The sequence below is a fragment of the Benincasa hispida genome, chromosome 4 (genome assembly GCF_027475165.1).
Source record: "Benincasa hispida cultivar pf3 chromosome 4, pf3_genome.v1.1, whole genome shotgun sequence".
NCBI classification, from domain to species: domain Eukaryota; kingdom Viridiplantae; phylum Streptophyta; class Magnoliopsida; order Cucurbitales; family Cucurbitaceae; genus Benincasa; species Benincasa hispida.
Window position 1 is genome coordinate 14,289,338 of NC_143481.1, and position 19,067 is coordinate 14,308,404.

The 19,067-nt window shown below is 35.3% G+C and overlaps 3 protein-coding genes across 5 annotated transcripts; 2 read left to right on the top strand and 1 right to left on the bottom strand.

Annotated features, from left to right (window-relative positions):
- Positions 1 to 4,010: 4,010 nt before the first annotated feature.
- Positions 4,011 to 11,072, top strand: LOC120076340 (uncharacterized). Of its 3 annotated transcripts, none has more exons than XR_016529244.1 (7): positions 4,011 to 4,374; positions 5,154 to 5,221; positions 5,306 to 6,797; positions 6,963 to 8,774; positions 8,989 to 9,043; positions 9,670 to 10,502; positions 10,618 to 11,072. XR_016529244.1 is itself a non-coding variant. In XM_039030147.2 (7 exons), exons 1-7 carry the CDS (start codon positions 4,366 to 4,368, stop codon positions 9,818 to 9,820), a joined length of 3,639 nt encoding a protein of 1,212 aa, XP_038886075.2. In that variant the 5' UTR covers positions 4,050 to 4,365; the 3' UTR covers positions 9,821 to 11,072. The 3 variants fall into 3 exon arrangements, 2 of the variants coding, with proteins under 2 accessions (XP_038886074.2, XP_038886075.2); XM_039030147.2 differs by adding an exon at positions 4,460 to 4,511 and having other exon boundaries at positions 4,050 to 4,374; positions 9,670 to 11,072; XM_039030146.2 differs by having other exon boundaries at positions 9,670 to 11,072.
- On the bottom strand, positions 10,248 to 11,106 carry LOC120076341 (photosystem II reaction center proteins PsbY, chloroplastic-like). The gene has a single exon (XM_039030150.2). The coding sequence runs from the start codon at positions 11,104 to 11,106 to the stop codon at positions 10,342 to 10,344; it is 765 nt and encodes a 254-aa protein (XP_038886078.2). The 3' UTR covers positions 10,248 to 10,341.
- Positions 11,107 to 12,512: 1,406 nt separating this feature from the next.
- ALB4 (OxaA/YidC-like membrane insertion protein) lies at positions 12,513 to 17,246 on the top strand. Its single transcript, XM_039030299.2, has 11 exons — positions 12,513 to 13,450; positions 13,653 to 13,763; positions 13,861 to 13,935; positions 14,300 to 14,360; positions 14,639 to 14,712; positions 14,802 to 14,906; positions 15,234 to 15,341; positions 15,733 to 15,836; positions 15,966 to 16,178; positions 16,264 to 16,510; positions 16,839 to 17,246. The coding sequence occupies exons 1-11, from the start codon at positions 13,103 to 13,105 to the stop codon at positions 16,905 to 16,907; spliced, it is 1,515 nt and encodes a 504-aa protein (XP_038886227.1). The 5' UTR covers positions 12,513 to 13,102; the 3' UTR covers positions 16,908 to 17,246.
- The last annotated feature ends 1,821 nt before the right edge of the window (positions 17,247 to 19,067 follow it).

The window sequence follows — 19,067 nt, forward strand, 5'->3', positions numbered from 1 at the left end:
CTTTAAAGCTAGACTTGTGGCAAAGGGTTATACCCAGGTTGAGGGAGTGGACTATGAAGAAACTTTCTCACCTGTTGTCATGTTAAAGTCTATCAGGATTCTATTGTCCATAGCCACACATTATGACTATGAGATATGGAAAATGGACGTCAAGACTGCCTTTTTGAATGGTAATCTTGAAGAGACCATCTACATGATTCAACTATAAGGATTCATTGAACAAGATCAAAAGCAAAAAGTTTGCAAGCTTAATTGGTCTATTTATGGACTGAAACAAGCATCTCGATCTTGAAATATAAGATTTGATACTGTGATCAAATCTTACGGCTTTGATTAGAATGTTGATGAGCCTTGTGTTTACAATAAAATCATCAACTGCTTAGGAGCTTTCCTTGTGCTATATGTTGATGATATGCTACTCATTGGGAATGATGTAGGTTTTCTGATTGATGTTAAGAAATGGCTAGCCGCCCAATTCCAACTGAAAGATTTGGAAGAGGCACAGTTTGTTCTAGGAATCCAGATTATAAGGGATCGTAATAACAAAAGGTTGGCCTTGTCTTAAGCATCGTATATTGACAAGATGATATTCGATGCACAATTCCAAGAAGGGTTTATTACCTTTCAGGCATGAAATTATTTTGTCTAAGGAACAGTGTCCTAAGACTCCTCGAAAGGTTGAGGAAATAAGACAGATTCTCTATGCATCGACTATTGGTAGCCTTATGTATGCAATGTTATGTACTAGACTTGACATTTGCTATGTAGTAAGGATTGTCAGTTGATATTAGTCCAATCCAGAATTAGACCACTGGATGACAGTCAAAACAATCCTTAAGTATCTTCGGAGAACGAGGGACTATATGCTCATGTATGGAGATAAGGATTTAATCCTTACACGATACACATACTCTGACTTTCAGTCTGATTGGGATTCTAAAAAATCCATATCTGGGTCAGTATTCACTCTGAATGAAGGAGCTATAGTATGGCAAAGCATCAAGCAAGAATGTATCGCAGACTCTACTATGGAAGCTGAATACGTAGCTGCTTGTGAAGCTGCTAAAGAAGTTGTTTGACTTGAGAAGTTCCTTACTGATTTAGAAGTTGTTTCAAATATGTCTTTGTCCATCACATTTTATTGTGATAATAGTGGTGTTATGACAAATTCTAAGGAACCTAATAGTCACCGAAGAGGCAAGCACATAGAACGAAAATATCATTTGGTTTGGAGATTGTGTATCGTGGTGATGTGATTGTCACGAAGATCGCGTCGGAGCACAACATTGTTGATCCTTTTACAATCCCTAATGCATAAATTATATATATATCAATCTCAAATCTTTTCACCTCGTCTCACCTTTATTAATTTTCTTCCAAAAAAAATTAAATCCACCAACTTAAATCCAAATAAAATCTAAATTTTAAATCTCCCTAATAATTATCTACATTTTTCTTAAATTAAAATCCATATTCTCAAATCATCTTAATTAAACTAAAACTAAATCCAAATTAGACCTCCAAATCTGTTATCAAAGCTAAAATTTTGAATCATTCAAATTCTCCCAATCCTCACTTAACCAAACGCATAACAAATATACTTCAATCAATTAAGCTTTGAAATTATCTTAATTTTGGCTCCAAAACCAAAATTAAGAGCGATAAAACTAAATAGTTTTGAAATAATTAATTCAAGTCTCTAATCAATTAAATTCAAATCAGCAAAAAAACTTTTCAATTGTCTCAATTTGATTCCAAATTCCAAAAGTTAAAGGGAAACTAAACTCAATAATTTGAGACAATTAACTCAAGGTTTCCTAAAACTCGGGGTGTTACAAAATATAAATATTTGTTTATTTTTAAGGATATTTGTAATACATAGTAGAGTAAGAGAAAAAATCTAAAAATATATTACATCTTTAAAATATTTGCGAATATGGATGAGTTGACTAATCAAGCTTTGATTTTTTTTTTTACTTTCCAATTTTCTTTCCTTTCTCCAATTTTTTACTTCTTCCCTTCTATTTAATTTTCTTTCCTTTCTTTAGTTTTTGTTTCTTCTCTTTCTCTTATTTTTAAAAATTTTCGTTCCTTTATTTGAATTTTTTCTTCTTTCTTTTTTTTCCACAAGAATTATGAGACTGAGTTTCGTATCCAAGACTTAAGAGTACTCAATTCATAAGTGACTTAACACCAACAAGCAATCATCAAGTTTGATTATCATAATAAATAATAAATATAAACAGCAAATGAAAGTCTATCAGTGATAGTCATTAATATTTTCTATCATCGATAGCTTAATCTAGAAATCTATCATTGATAGCCAACTTAGTGAATTTAATTAATAAAGTTGAATCTCGAACTAAATGTAAGTGGAATGCCTAGAAGTTATCACTAATAGCATGTTTATCAGTGATAGAAGCTATCATCGAAAAGAAAAGAGACTTTTAAATGTTTGGGAAGGATAAGAAATGGACAAAAAGGTACTCAGTGGCTATGATTGATCAAATCTACTATTGATAGCATGTTACCAATGATAGAAGCTAATACTGATAGCATGTTATCGATGATAGAAGCTACCACTGATAGCACGTTATCAGTGATAGAAGTTCCCACTGATAGCACGTCATCAGTGATAGAAAACTATCACTAATAGCATGATATCAGTGAGATCATTGATAGCATCTTATCAGTGATGTTATCAATGAAAGAAACGATCACTAATAACCACAATATGAGTGATGTTAGTGAAATCATGATAAAACTTAGGTGATATTTATATATTGAGTTTCTTTCAAAGGTGATAACCAGTTATAAAAGTCCATCATTGATAGCCTTAAGTGTTAATATTTTAAAGTTGATTCTAATTGATGAAAGTCTATCAATGATAGCGACTGATAGTTTCTATCAGTGATAGCCATGATAAAAGATTATTAGTGATAGCTATTGTGGTAATCAAAGTTGTTGGTCTTCTTTCAAAGTTGATCACTATTTATAAATCTATGGTCACTGATATCCTTAAGTATTAATATTTCGAGGTTGATTTCAATTGATGAAAGTGAATCAATGATAGTTACTGATAATTGATAGCAAATTAAAAGCTAATATTTTAAGATTGTATTAATTTTTCTTAAATTGAAAGCTATCTCTGATCACAACTATCATCGATAACAATTGATAAAAACTATTAGCAACAGCAGCTGATAGCAATTATCGGTGGCTATCACTAATAGTTGCTATCAGTGATAGCTTTTAGTTTGAGAAAACTGGGAAGAAGTGAGCAAAATGATGGCTAGGCATGGGTTTTTTAGTCTTTTATAATTTTTTGATCTATATATGCAATTATTTTATTTGTGTACTACATATTCTATTATTTTGGACTTGAATTCTATTTATGCAACTAGCTCTATCTTTAATGTTTAAATTTTGATTATTAACATAAAAAATTTGAAAATTAACCCACTTTTCTAGTTTCAATGAACTAATGTATAATTATGTTTTATAAATTTAAAAAATTGTATTTTTTAAGGGTAACTTTGCTTTTTTTAAGATATTGTTTTGCGAGATATTATTTTAAATATTGGTTTCTAGAATTAAAGTTGATTTCATTTAAATAAATATTGTTTGCCAATGATTATGTGTTTTTAATTTAATTAGTTTTAGATCATTAGATTTTATTTCCATATATTGATGATTAGTTAGGAGCATATTTGTCTGCGTCTTCAAATAATTATAGTATATTTTAATCAAATATTTTAGGTAAAGATATTTTTAGGATAAAAATTAGGTTAAGACATTTTTCAAAATTACTCTTCAAAATTAGACAAAGAAAAGCAAAATCTTAGACACGAGCACCAATCTTGTATTTCAACATTGGCCAAAACTTTCTTTATGGCCAATATAGACCGTAATTTGGGCTATGAATTCGTTTCGGCCCATATAAATTAGTGGGCCAAGTTGGGCCGTCGGAAAATTTTGGTACTGTAGTGTTCCTTCCTGCAGGCCGCAACATTCGCATTTCAAATGACCAGAGCTGGCATGTACCGACCATCAATTTCTCTCAAAACTTTCTTTCTGGCTTCACCCATTTACTCGCCGCTTCATTGCGGCTCTCCTCTTGGGGTTTTGCTTCACTGTTTCTGTGTTGATGTCAACCAGCGGCATGAGAGGACTGTAAATCAACCTTTAGAAGAACACTTCTCGTCGCTTTGCCCTTGCAGTTCTTCATTTAATTGAATAAAATGACGATACCGGATTCTCCCACCTGTTTCGTCAACGCTGCTGCGTCTCACTATACTGTCTTCGTCGACACTAACCTTGACACTCACTTGGCGATGGCCGTCTCAGACGGTGATACTGTCTCTGATGTCAAAGGTGAACTTCTGCTATCTCCTTTTGTTTTTTCCCCTTCTTTCCGCCTGTATACTGCTGTAGAGCTTATCATTGCATTCTTTATCAGTATGGCTGTATCTGGTTTATTGATTTTGGGCTGAAGCTGATGCACGAACGTCGTAAGTAATTTGAAGTCTTTGGGTTGCGAAGACTTTGATGTTTTGTAATGTCTGTTTTAGAAGCATGAGAGCTGAGATTTTCTTCCTTTGGTTATTGGTTATTTTAAGTTTTCTCTGATGATGTCTGGCATTTCTAAAGAGATATTTTCAGAGATAGAGTTTAAAAATACAAATTACACAGAGTGGATTTTCTTAATTGAATTTTTGTTATATTTCTGTATGTTTAGTTTATTTCTATGTCTGTCTCTTTCATTCAGTTTCAACAGTTCTATACTAATTCTTCTTCTTTACTGTTTTTCCTGTTTTCTTAGTTCAAGTGAAATTGAGTCGAATTTTCACTAAATTCTACCTTTCTATCTTACATGAGTGAAATTGTTTGTTATTATTATTGTTTTGTAATGTACTTTTTAGGATTTTTTTAAAAAAATCTAAGCTAAATTTGAAAACTTAATAAAATGGTTTTTTAAAAACTTTTGTTTTCAATATTCGGCTATGAATTCAAATATTTCCTTAGAGAAGATAATACCAATATAAAGAAATGGTGAACAAGCACAGTTGTCAAATACCAAATAGTTAACAGCCTAAATTCCGCTGGCTTAAACCTTTACATTTGAAATGATTCCTTGATACTTTTGCACGCAGATAAGATAGAGAAGGAGCATCCACTGTGTTTTCCTCATCTCGGGACCATAAAAATTCATGCAATTAAGGTGCTTAATTATTTTTCTGTATGCGTGAGCAGAATCCATTATACATCTCTTTTATTTACAACCACAGGGGATTTTAAATGACAGGTAATGCGCAGAGGGTACTTCTATCATCTTTCTGACTCCATGTATTTGAAAAGTGCATTTGTTGGCTACGACGACAGTTGGTTTCTTTCTATTGATGCTTCTATTGTTGATGGTCACTCAACTGACCGTAATATTGGTGGTGATCTTTCAACTTATTTTGAAAGGGCAGGTGATACCTCCGTTGATAGAATCAATGTTGCTAGAAATAATCATAATGGACAGTTACCTAACTATGATGCTCAAAAATTGCAAGACATTGTGGCTCAACAATATGTCAATGTGAAAGCCCCTACCGATATCTATTTTGATTCATGTCATTCTAGTAAAAGAGATTTCATGATTAAGAAGGCAGAAGTTACTCATTCTGTTGAAAATCACAGCAAACATCAATCAGGCAGGACAAGGAATGGCTGTGAAGGCTTCAACGAAACATTGGAATCTCTGCCTACTGTGAAGGCGAATCATAAAAGTAAAAAGAGAAAAACCAAATTGATTAATGAACACCAAGTTGTCAATCATTCCAGTGATGATAATGATCAAAATCCATTGCAGCAAGTAGTTGGATCTAGTGAAAAATCCAGGGAATATGCACATAATGATGTTTCTGATCATCAATCGGGCAGGACAAGGAATGGCTGTGAAGGCTTCAACGAAACATTGGAATCTCTGCCTACTGTGAAGGCGAATCATAAAAGTAAAAAGAGAAAAACCAAATTGGTTAATGAACACCAAGTTGTCAATCATACCAGTGATGATAATGATCAAAATCCATTGCAGCAAGTAGTTGGATCTAGTGAAAAATCCAGGGAATATGCACATAATGATGTTTCTGATCATCCAATGATGGAAAGCAGATCCAATGTAGATGAACCTGGTCAGATTTCATCTTCTAATACACGTGATGAATCTGAACATGGAAGGAAGCTAAAGCATAATTTACCTGAGGAAGCTGAAGTTGATGGCAAAAATGATAAATCCAACTATCTGACTGACAATACTTCTTTCGAAGTTGCTGCGCAGGCTGGGTCCATTGCAGAAAAAATGCACAAGACTGAATTGACAAGTGGAGTAACGAATGGGGTGGAAGGAAACAGGGATTTGGTTTCTGAATCTAGTAAAGTGACATCTACACGTAAGGTTACTTCCGAGTACTTTTCAGATAAGAAACAAAGTGCACAAGTTTTCGTAGGTAGTTCGTCTACTGAACCTGATGCTCACCTGCTCAAGACTGGTTCAAGTGGTGTAAAGAAGAGGAAAAAGAAAAGGAAATCTAAGTTGTCAGGTTGTCCAAATCAGGATGTTGGTTTGATTTCATCCAGAGTAGGGGATAAACAGGATGCAAGTCGAGAATCTGATATAACAACTGTTCCCAGTCAAGATATTGAGGAGGCATTAATTCCCAACCTCCTCGAAGCATCTGCAAGGGAAAGGCAGTATGATTCTATCGACAAAACTGCAGAAAAGTTTGCACCGTCCCTTGTTGGAGAGTCTGGTATGTTTCTCTTCAAACATTCTTGTAGCATAATTTGTAATGTATATGGGGTTGTATGTCTTCCTAAAAATGTGGTTGTATGTTAAATGAAAGATCATGTTTACAGCTTCACAAACTAGTCCCACAAATGTTGGGTTCTGATGTTGATTCATATTCTTCTTGTAGATGGTGATAAGAACAACATTGAACTTGCCGATGTGCAAAGCATAATGGATGCGTCTGATAAAGCTGTGTTAGGAGGAATGGTAGATTCAAAGGATCTTGCCTCTAAAAGCAAGGACCTTGCTGAACTCCAGAGAAGTGTTGGTACAATTGAGGATGCCAACAATGTTCAAAGGAATCATCTGACGTGCAAAACTGGCAAAATTGTTGCAATTGGGGAGGAAAGAGATTCCCTACAGATCGCTGATACCAAGGCCTCAATGGTAGAGAACTGCCACTCATCAAGCTGGGATGGTACTGACGCTAAAATTAAAGCTACTGATATTTCTGAATTAGTACATTTAAAGGGAACTACTGAAAACGCCAAGCATTGTAAGAAAAAGAAGATTAAAAAATCTAGGGATTCAACAGAAGAAAGACAGATTAATTTAATCACAGCAGGTGCTAGAGATTCTGCACTAGACATTCTTCCAACTGAGACGCAAAGTTTTACTTTAGGTGATAATTCCTGTAGTAAAGCCGAGATTGGAGAAAGGAATGTTTCTCTAATGAAAGGAGAAAACGAAACTAATACTTCTATATTGCCTGATGTTAGGAACATAGATATAGATAAACCCAATATAAGTAAGGAGGAACCTTTGCTGCAAATCAACAAAACTCAAGCAGTAGCAAAAGACATGGATGGACAGGTGAGGAAGAAAATTAAGAAGAGACCTGTGGCTTCACTGAACAATACACCAGGCCTCCAAGCAGAAAGTATCAGTAAGGAGGATTCATTCCTTTCAAAGAGAAGTGACAGTGAAGTAAAGCCTGTGTCTATAGCGGCAAAGAAAACTAAATTTCCAAAAGAGAATTTGAGGAATGAGATTGATGAAGAAAATTTGGACTCTACGCTGTTTTCTGAGGTTGAAACTAGTCCAAGCATTTGCAAGAAGTCTAAGACAGTTGCTTCCTTCCTAACTCCATCTGAAGGCTGTGAAGAGAGGTCTATTGAAGCAAATAGATGCAGTAACACCACTAAAGATGGTACTACTGATAAGGTTGATGATGTTGCAGTTCCTTCTAAAAGCAATAAAGTTGGCATGGAGGAAAATGCTGACGGATTCCAACATGAATCTGATAAATTGCATGTTGACAAATTGAGTAGAGAGAAAAGTGTGAATACTTTGCTCAAAGCTAAAAGAAAAAGGAAGGATCCAAGTGCATGCTCTTCTGCGGCCTCCTTAAGTATGCAGAATGTACAGAAGTCAGATGAAAACACGGAGATTGAAGGACATTGTCAAACTAGCAACTGTAGCGCTCTCAAACTTCATGGATCTTTATCAAAGGATAAATGTGATGCAATGCTTCATGTTGACAATAAGCTAAAGAAAATTTCAAGAGGTGGGGTAAAATCCCTATCTTCTAATGAGCATAAACAGCAAACTTCTGACTCTAATAAAGCAGCTAGGGTGAGGGAAAACCTTGTTGATTCTTCTCGGGACAGCACTGAGATATACAGTGAATCTTCTTTACCAAAAACAAAACCAAAGTCAAAAAGGTCATCAAGTATGGTTCACCATGATCAAAAGCACAAGGGGCGCCAATCTACTGGTATTGACCATCCTGAGGATGGACGAAAATCTTCTGGGACCGGAAAGAAAGATGTTACTCAATCTCAACAAAGGAACATGTTGCTTACATCAGGAGGCATATTTAAGGATGCTAGCAGCAGTGATGGTTCTGAGGATGAAGCTGGAATTGTTCATTCAGATGCTAGTACCAGATCTCCAGATAATTCACTAATATCCGACTTCTCAGATGGTGAAAGCAATGGTAACATCAACTCATCATCATGCCACACCAAGATTATATTGTTTTGCATTTCTTTCTTCCTTGTTGCTTTTTAGATAACTGGACGAGTCTATCAAACTTTTGGGCTTCCTTTCTTTCTTTCTTTCTTTCCTTTTCCCCCACGTTGTTTCTTTATGCAATCATGCTATTGGCTTCTTATTGCTAATATTTTGCTCTTGAACGAATTTTGTCTCAGGATCTGTTGACTTGGAAAGAACAAACATTCGTAGCAGAAGTGTGAGAAAGAAAGAGTAAGTTTATGATGAAAATGGAAGTTGCCTGTCTTTCCTGATTGAAGATATCTTTAATATGATATGAGCATCCGTTGCCTTGAAGTTGTTTACCGTTTTTTTTTCCTTCCTTGCCTTAACGATGTTGTATCCCATTATTGTCCTCACAAACTATGTTGGTCCACCACTCTATAATCTGAGTAGTAACTGAATGAAAAGCTGATTTCTCTACTCAGATACATTTTTTGAAGCTCCAGTTATTTGTTTTATTATTTTTTTTTAATCCTTAGTTCTTTACGATAGATATCTTTATTCATCATGCTATTGCTTTAGACACAAACAATGATCTTCATCTATGCTTCTATTTATAAATTGTTACAGAAATGTTTTCCATGCATTTAGTGTTCGTCCTTGTAGAAATGCTAAAATGGAAATTACAAATGCCAATTGCTTCCTCCCTACATTGAGATGTTTTGTTTGTAATTTTTTGGGTCCAATATATTCAGTTTCCGTCAGCTTTTCCTTGTTGACTTTTAACTAAAAAAGAAAGGTTTTCTTTCGGAGTTTTTTTTTTTGAAGTGCAATATTTTGCCTTTTGTAGTGTAGTTTATATTCTGCACCTGTAACTGTTTGGTGATTTTGTACAGTCCTTCAAGCCCTGAGAATATGACCCTTGACACAATCCTTCGAAGTTCAAGTAGATATAAGAAGGCAAAGCTCACAGCTTCACAATTACAACAAGATGATACTGAAAGCCAGCCTGTCGATTTTGTTCCAGACAGTCAGACTAATGCTTAGTTCGTTATTGTCATGTACCTCCTCCAGGACCAGTACTCCACATTGCATCGCCAAACGTTCTTGTGCTTGTCTAAGTTTGTTAATGGAGATTGTCACGATATCAGATAATTTTTGAAGGAAATGAAATCCTTGGGTCCCTTTGGATGCTTGCATGATGTTTCCATGCTGGTCTTTTCTGTAGTAAGCAAAAATCTTATTTTGAAGTAAAGGATCAGTTGAACTATAGTCTATGAAAACTTCTTTTAGCAATTTTTGAACGTTAAGTTGTTAGATGTTAGACCTATTGCGTACAGCATGATATTTATTGAAGTGAAAATGTGAAGCAGCTAGCTCTCTCTCTGGTAGCCAATACGAAGACGAAAGAGACTCCAACTTCAGATACATATATACATGGAAAATTGGAAAGATGCAGCCAATGGCCCAGACGAAGAAGAAATAATGACTGCTATTTGAAATAGATTCATTAACATAATCTGCAATTACAGGTGATTTTTGCTATCACATTTCCAAAAAAATTGGAATCACTCGGACCTCATCCTGTTGAGCTGATTCAAAGCCGGTTGTAGAATGTTGTACAACACCCAGAGAATGGCAGGTGCTACGACAAACAGCAGAAGCTGGCCCCTGCTATCACTTGAAGAAGCGTCAGCAATCATGGCGATTTCACTGGCCGAAGCATCAGGTGCGTACATAAACCCTGATGCAGTCAACCCCCCTAATCCCAACCCAATTATCACCCCCTTGTCACTGCGCATTTTGTTGATCTGGTTGAGTGCTGGCTGTAATATGTTGAACAGAACCCATGCTATGGCCGGAATAAGTGGTAGCAAAAGGGCTAAACCACGGTTGTCACCATCGGCTGCAATCTCTGCAATTTGTTGGGCTGCAAATGCAGGATCCGATGAGCTCAAGGTTGAAAAGACTGCTCCGGCGATGGCGGTGCTGGAGAGGATGGTTGATAAGTTGGAATTTTGGTTAGATTTTGATGAGACTAGTCCTTTGGGAAGGTTTTGGAGAGAGAGGAGGGAGATGGGTTTGGGGATTGGCTTTGGGGTGTTGTGGTTTTTGGTGGAGTTGATGCTTGTGCACTTGACACTGAGCACTGCCATTGTAGCCATGGTAGCTGCCATTGAAGTTGACTTGCTTGTTTCTGTTGAACTGAGTTCTTGATGGCCTTTGGCAGGTAGGGGGGATATGCAGAATGAAGTAAGAAAGGTTGGGTTTTGGCAAAAATGTTTGGAGTGATTGAGATGAGGAGATGGAAGACTGAGGTAAAGCCAAGTCATGGAAATGCCAACCAATGAAATTGTGCTGAGTGGATTCTCTCCTTATCCATGGGTGGGATTGTGAGTCATAGATTTCTTATTTCCTACCCCACTTTAGTTTTCTTATCACTTGAATAAGTTTCTCTCCTTTTCTTTTTATCTTTTTCTTTTTCTTTTTAAAATTGTTGCAACTTATAAAGAACATCAAGGATCAAGAGGTTTGAACCTAGACTCTGAGAAATTGATATTTGACATTTGATCTACAAAGGGTAAGAGATTTAAACCTTAATCTCATAAATTGAACCGAGTTGTGCATAGTTCAATTAGTTGAATCCTTAATTTTTTTTACTAAGGTTCAAATTTTCATAATATTGATATTTGATGCTTGGGCGATGCTTTAATTAGTGGAATATATGTAGTAAAGTTTGTGCAGTCCACTCGTGAATTCATTGCAATCTTAAATTGCTCTCTCTAATAAATTAGAAGAAATATATGCCTTTTTTTTCTCTAATTAGTTCATAATTTAAAACTAATATAATAAGATAATTTTATTATTTATCAACTAAAAGCTATGCGATGAAACTAAAACATAAAATCTGTCATAACATCCAAGGCCACATGATAATTTATAATCAAATATGTATCTATCAAGAATCTAATAATGCTTAAATTTGGAGATCTCTTTGTTATTTGTGGAATGTGGAACTTCGCATACAATTTACTCTGATGTGGTCAAAATGAGTTCGAGTTAGTTTGGTTTTGATCATCTTACTTTTATGGTTGTTTTGCATAATGGGATTAGGGTTTAGAAGGATCTTTCCCTACAATGGTTTGTTCTACAAATTTCTTATCATATGAATGATAGTCCTAGTGGCATTTTGTTGGTCGCTTTGATTCAACAAATTTCTTCATTAGAAAAGAAAAGAAAAATACTTAGGATACTTTTTGAAATGTTGAAGAATTGTATGTTGACCATCACAAGTAGAAGGTACCTCCACCTACTTTGAGAATATACCTAAATTTTGTAGAAAGAGCGATAAAAATTATATTAATTATATTTTTAGAACATTTATAATGAAAAATAAGAGCACTTCACTTCAATATGAGAATAAATGGAAAAGTGAGTTTTACATAAAGTAACAAATAATCAAATTTACCAAACAACTTAAACGGTTAAGATTCTCTAACAATTTTTTTTCTTTTCTTGACAATATGTGGAGTGCGAGGATGCTAATCCTAACCTCAAGGTTGACATATATGTTAATTGAATTATACTTTTTTTTTTGTTCTTGTAACAACTTTTTAGTATTTACTTCAAATAGAAATAATATTAAACATGATTTGAGTTAAAAGTTCAAAATATGTCATATAATAAAATGTGACATGTAACGTATAAGATATATACAACCATGGCAAGTTTAGAAAGCCACCATAAATCAAAGCCTTTTTTTTTAAAACGAAGAGAAACATACCCATGATGAGGAAGAATGGAATATCCAATTTCATATGATAATAATATATATTCATGGTTGAAAATTTTTATAGTTTCATGAGTTCATCAATTTCCCATTGCAATGTCGGGCATTGATCCAACGGTGATGAATGGGACTTGAAACGCACTTCACCGTCCTGAACTTTCTAACTTTGTGGCAGCCCTCCACGTTTTCCTAATCCCAGCTTCCTTCTGTTGCCTACAAGCCATTAATCACGCGAGAAATACATCAAAGAAGAAGAAAACTTGCCCAATACGAACTCTGATTTCGATTTTCACTGTAGATACTTGAAATTTTTACCAAAGAAGCAACAAAAACAACCAATTTTATGAACCCCACTGGAAATTCTTCAGCTTTCATCGCTGAAATTCTCCATCCCATTGTCCAATCGAGCTGTTACTCTAATGGAACCTCTGCAAATTCACTGCTTTTCTGCTTGAAGTTTGACCCATAAACCCCTTTTCTCTTCCTGTTCAATTTTGGGGTTCTTCTGAGCTTCATTTCTTCTTGTTTACTCCATAAAAATGGCTTCTTTATCATCTTACCGCCCAAACTTTGTGTTCTCTTCATTTCCGAGTCGTGTTCCGAACTCAAATCCTCTATTTCATGGAGTCCAATTCCGAGGTTTATCCCACCATAAGCCTTTCCTTCGCGGTTCCCTTGCTGTGGCGAGATTTGGGTTTAAACCCGAGTTCTTGCCTGACCCGGATAACGCCGAGGGCTTTGTTAGAGAGCTATTTGGCAAAGCTGAGAGCGTTCTTTACACGATTGCCGACGCCGCCGTGTCTGCTTCGCCGGAGAATGTTACCACCGCTAAGCAGACTGACGATTGGTTTACGGGAATTACCAATTATATGGAGAGCATCCTTAAAGTATGTTATGTTTAGCTAGTTATCACTTATGGACATCATTGTTGATTTTAGTTTCCTTGGAACTAGAAAGCACAGAGAAACGAGTGACTTTCTGTTTGAATTGGTGTGGTAGCGTGGCCTCGCTTTTGGGTTGGATTCACATAAAGTAGATGGAATTTTAGAATTGAACTTTTATTTTAATCTTGTTGACTTTTTGTTGCAGATTCTTAAGGATGGACTTTCTGCTCTACATGTTCCATATGCCTATGGTTTTGCCATTATACTCCTTACAGTTCTTGTTAAGGCTGCTACGTTTCCTTTGACTAAGAAGCAGGTTGTTTGCTGACTCAATAGTTGGAACTTTAAGTGAATATTTGTCATTAATCCGTTTTGTATGTTAAGTAACTTCTTGCCTCTGTTGTTGAACTCAGGTAGAATCTGCAATGGCGATGCGTTCTTTGCAACCACAAGTGAAGGCTGTTCAACAACGCTATGCTGGGGATCAGGTTGAAACTTCTCTCTCGCTGAATATGTATCTTTGGAATGACAGGGGAGGAGTTTACTCATCATAGTTGTTTCTAGTACCAATGTACTTTATGAAATGAAACTATGCTTATTGTAAGCTAGAATTGTCTTCTGGAATTGGGGCATCGTGATTATGATATTGACATGATAGTTCTGGTTTGTAATCTATGGTGTTGTAGCCTTACCTTCTAGAATCGGAAGAATACTCTGTACCATACATCTAATGGTCATGAGAGTGGCGACCACTTCTAAAAACTTCTCTTTTTTAACAGCAGCGATTCAAGTAAGATTGAATTGAAGTATCTACATTTTATGATCAATTTGGGCTTTTTAATCTGTCTGCAGGAGAGGATTCAACTTGAGACTGCTCGACTGTACAAATTAGCTGGTGTAAACCCATTGGCAGGTATTCAAATTGTGCCTGTTTTTAGAGCCGTAGTTACTCTGATATGTTTGGTAGTTAGACATTGCCTCCTTATTCTTGCATTTGTGTGGATCCTTCACATAGATAATCTTGATATGCTAACGGAAGTGAAGCAAAGCTACTAAAAAAGTCCAGATATTAGTTTCAACTCATATGCATCATTTACTTTTTGGATTTTGCCCTAAAACGTACACAAGTTCATATGTCAAAACCTGTCATTTGCTTGGTATCTCATATGTCAATGTTGTCGTGGGTTTCAGGATGCCTACCCACGTTGGCAACAATTCCTGTATGGATTGGACTATATAGAGCTCTTTCAAATGTGGCCAACGAGGTGCAATATTATTGCCTTTTGAATTTGTTTGGAGCTTTTGATTTCTCACTAACATATATCCCTATCTGATTTGATTGCCTAAATTTAAGGGTCTCCTCACGGAAGGTTTTTTCTGGATACCCTCTCTGGCTGGTCCAACTACTATTACCTCTCGACAAAATGGAAGTGGTGTTTCTTGGCTCTTTCCATTTGTTGTAAGTACTTTAGTATTACATGGCATTCTGTCTTGTGAAAGTAATTGTTCCCAGTACTCCTACACAAAAGCCAATTTCATGTATTTTCTGATATACCTTAGTACAGTCCTGGACCTGCTGGTTATATCCTTTATAGCAGTCTTAGATACTTTTAGAATGTCATTAATAGATTTATGAGTTTTATAGCTACATTACCTAAGCTGTTTTACATGATTTCTCTTTTATCTCGAGTGCAATGCTTGATATGTGGGAAATGTTTGGTCAAGGATGATAAGTCATGGATCTAGAGCCAATTCTTATGTTATGGTTGCATTGACTTCTGAACAGGATGGTCACCCACCACTTGGGTGGTCAGATACCTTTGCGTATCTTGTCTTGCCTGTGTTGCTGGTCGTTTCGCAGTACATCTCTGTTCAAATTATGCAATCATCGCAGGTTAGTAGTTTTCTCAATATTTGATAGCGTGTTACTGTCTATCTAGGCAGCTTGGCCTGTTCTGGAAAGCATTATATCAACATTCATTTATGTTAATTCTCAAATATTCTTAGATCACACCATAATCTTCCTTCAGAATATTTAACATTGTAAACGGTCGTATAAGAAATTCAACTAATATTTAATAGTGAGATTTAGATTTCTTTTACAGCCAGCCAGTATTACTATATCAAATTTGCAGCTTTGACTCATGAATTCTTCCCGTTTTAAATCTCTAATAGCTAAGGCCATTATATCTCAGATCATGTCACAGTCTAAGAAACATTTGTAATCTACAAGTATAGTCAATTCATTTTGTTTATCTAACGCATCTTAAAGTCATGTCATCCAGAATAATGATCCAAGCATGAAGAGTTCTCAAGCGATAACGAAGTTCCTACCGTTAATGATTGGATATTTTGCACTTTCAGTTCCTTCTGGTCTAAGTCTTTATTGGTAAGCAATTTTTTCTAATCAGAACCAGCTCTAGACAAAATCACTTGTTCATTTCTGGTTCTATTAGTTGTTCTACTATGGTCTTCTTGAGAAGTTCGGCAATTCTTATATCTCCCAGATGTTACTCAGGCTTACCAATAACATCTTGAGCACAGCTCAACAAGCATGGCTTCAAAAGTTAGGCGGCGCAAAAAACCCTGACAAACAGTTCATTGATGAAATCATCAAACAAGAACAAGCCCGAGTCCAGAGCGAACCGCCCAAGTTAAACCCAATCTCAAGTAGCACAGTATCCCGACAGGAAGAGAAGCTGACAGCAGAAGGGCTAAAGCCTGGTGAAAGGTTAGAACTTAGAAGTCATATCTTATGAAAAACGAGTGTCTGATTTTGTTATGACTGTGGTTTTTGATGTGTTGATAATTTCCAGATTTAAACAGTTAAAGGAGCAAGAGGCTAGGTTAAGACAGCAGAGAGAAGAAGAAAAAAGGAAAGCTGAAGAGGCAGCCAAGGTTGAATCTCTGACAATAAATGACAGTGACAAGAGCACAACTGTTAGAGTTGTTGTCAATGGCAGTCTTTCTAGGCAGGAAGTAAAGGAGGATCAAAACTCCACAACCACAACTACTATGCAAAGAACCGATGTGGACAACGAGCCAAGTGCAACTCAGGGGGAGGTAAATCTTCTTTAGTTGTATAACTCGTTGCACTTCTCTCCATGTTATATCAATTGCACGGGTAATTTTTTAATGAGGCCATCAAAATGTGGTTATCTCATAATTAGATGAATCTACATGCCTTTTGTTTCTTATCAAAAGAAAAAAAAAAAAAATTACATGCCCTTAATAATCACTAGATATAAATACGAGTATTTTTACTGTTTCTCTCATACATCTGAAGGTGCAGAACCTACTACCCACAGTGTGTTGGGATCATCAAATAATTTCTCCAATTGTACTTGTTTGAAATTCACCATTAAATGACAAACATTGACACATATTTCAGGGAGTACTCGAGACATACACCATGGTGGCCAAGGATGCCAAACTAAACGGAGAAGAACAAAGAGAGTAACTGGTAAACGGAAGCTAGAGATAGTGTTTTGATTATACAAGCCAGCAGGTTAGTTCACATGGTTGATATGGCATCAAAGCCAATTGATTCACATAGCTTGATACCGAGAAGAATTCCATCGGAGGTATCACGAAAACCGTTGAAGTTTAACTTCTTTTTCCTGATGGCCATTTCAGTTTAAGCGTTTACTCATACATGATTGATTAAGGCGTGGGATTTGGATTTTTGGCGTACTTTTGTTGATGACATGGAATGTAATCTGTAATCTGTACAATGTAGATGAGTACTTGGATTTTTTTCTTAGATCTTAAATACAAAAAATAAGGAATTACTATTTCAGCAGTTTTCCAATTGTCCTTAACACCAAAACATGATTCTTTATGGTTCTTCTACATTCGATAGTCTTAGCACCAAAAATAGATGGATTTCTCTTTCTTGAAGTTGTACCATCTGCAGCCTCAAAAGAATGATTCCATTTACAAAGAACAGGCTCTTGAGGAGGCTTCCCATATTCTTCTAACATAAAAGATCTGTGTTCTCTTCATCATCTTGGTTCTTGGTTCTTCTCACTTTCAGAAACTCTCATCTTTTAGCAGGGGCTCTTATGTTCTCTTCATCATATTAGTTCTTGGTTGTTCTCACTTTCACTGGTGGACTGAAACCAGAATTTAGTATTAAAATTTTTATTACTTTGAACTAAGGTTGGCAAAAATCTATACGGGTCCCTACTCTAATTGAGATTGGAAATCCTTGATTTGATCGGGAACACAAATGGGTCCTTGGTCAGGGATGGAGAGGGTATTCTTGCCCTGTTTCCAATTCCATCCTGTTTAATTTTTAAAATATATATTTTATGATTATAAATATATTATATTTTATATAAAAAGGAAAACACTAATGGAAGGGATTGTCATATATATATATATAAGAGGCTGAATTCAAATTTTAAAAAAAAAAATTATCTAAAAAATGTACAATAAAAAAATGGGGATAGATCCCTTGGAGGACAAGGATGGGGAGCTCTCTCTGTCTCCGTCCCGTTCGGTCATTGGTTTATGCATGTCTTTGATCAAGAAATTAGAAGTTTTAAATCTCTTTCAAAAGTTACTTAGTTTGCCAATCAAGAATCTGGAGGTTCGAATCTATCCGCTGATGTTGAACAAAAAAAAAAAAAAAGGGGGGGGGGGGGGGGGGGTATTTTGTAATAAAACTAAATTCAAATGAGTGTTGTATTATTTTGAATTTTTTTTTAATTTCTAAAATGACCAGATTATTGATACAAAACCCATATGTTGTTTAGTGTAAATCCCACAGCCCAATAACAGAGTGGGCCGAGCCATTTTGTGTGGGCTAATTGAGCCTACAAATGGCCCATTAGGCATTGCTGTTTGATTTGGGGGAGCATTAGAATTTCTATAGTTTTTTTTAAAAAAACTGAGTAATGACAAGAAAGATATGTAGCTGTAATAAAATTATTTAAAATGGGGCTATTATTTTATTATTAAACTTAGAAATAAAACATAAACAATCGTTGTGATCCCCAATGAACAAAAGCAAGCTCTGGATGGATGGAGAGAGAGAGAGAGAGAGCCACGTGATAATAATGGAAGTTGGACTTTTTAGTCGAATTCGATAAGGTGGGAAACTTAAAGTTTTATAAATTAAAATATAACAAACTTTTTAAACATTTCTTTTTTTAAAAAAAATAAAATAAAATAAAAATCTTTATTTATTTTGAAAAGGACTTTCTCTATTTTTATTATTTTTCACATCTTACCAAGCACATGATTCAATCATTAACACATCCTTTTTTAACCTTTATTATTATTATTATTATTATTAAAGCAAATATGGAATTCTTCAATTGGGTCTTGGTCACTAAAATGCAATTTTCATCCATTGGTTTAAATTTTTTTAATTTGCAAACTAGTGAAGCACATGCATTCACTACATTTCTTAATCCTTTACCATATATTATTAATTAATAGTCCATTCTTAGCTACATGTTGTTGTTGGTAACTTGTAAATAAAGTTTGTGTAATATAATACAATAATTTTTTTCTCGACATTGATAAACTTTCCATTGTCTTCAAATACACATATTCTCTTCCCGCTCTCTTAACATCATGTTTAAGTTTTATAAATCTGCTATTAATATAA

What these genes read in the sequence shown, in the direction of transcription:
- LOC120076340 (XM_039030146.2), top strand. Translation starts at nt 4,242, where the DNA reads ATGACGATACCGGATTCTCCCACCTGTTTCGTCAACGCTGCTGCGTCT. An exon ending in GTCCCTTGTTGGAGAGTCTG is followed by an intron (nt 6,798 to 6,962) that starts GTATGTTTCTCT and finishes TTCTTCTTGTAG; the next exon opens with ATGGTGATAAGAACAACATT. An exon ending in CTCAGATGGTGAAAGCAATG is followed by an intron (nt 8,775 to 8,988) that starts GTAACATCAACT and finishes ATTTTGTCTCAG; the next exon opens with GATCTGTTGACTTGGAAAGA.
- LOC120076341 (XM_039030150.2), bottom strand. Translation starts at nt 11,106, where the DNA reads ATGACTTGGCTTTACCTCAGTCTTCCATCTCCTCATCTCAATCACTCC.
- ALB4 (XM_039030299.2), top strand. Translation starts at nt 13,103, where the DNA reads ATGGCTTCTTTATCATCTTACCGCCCAAACTTTGTGTTCTCTTCATTT. An exon ending in GGGCTAAAGCCTGGTGAAAG is followed by an intron (nt 16,179 to 16,263) that starts GTTAGAACTTAG and finishes GATAATTTCCAG; the next exon opens with ATTTAAACAGTTAAAGGAGC. An exon ending in CAAGTGCAACTCAGGGGGAG is followed by an intron (nt 16,511 to 16,838) that starts GTAAATCTTCTT and finishes CACATATTTCAG; the next exon opens with GGAGTACTCGAGACATACAC.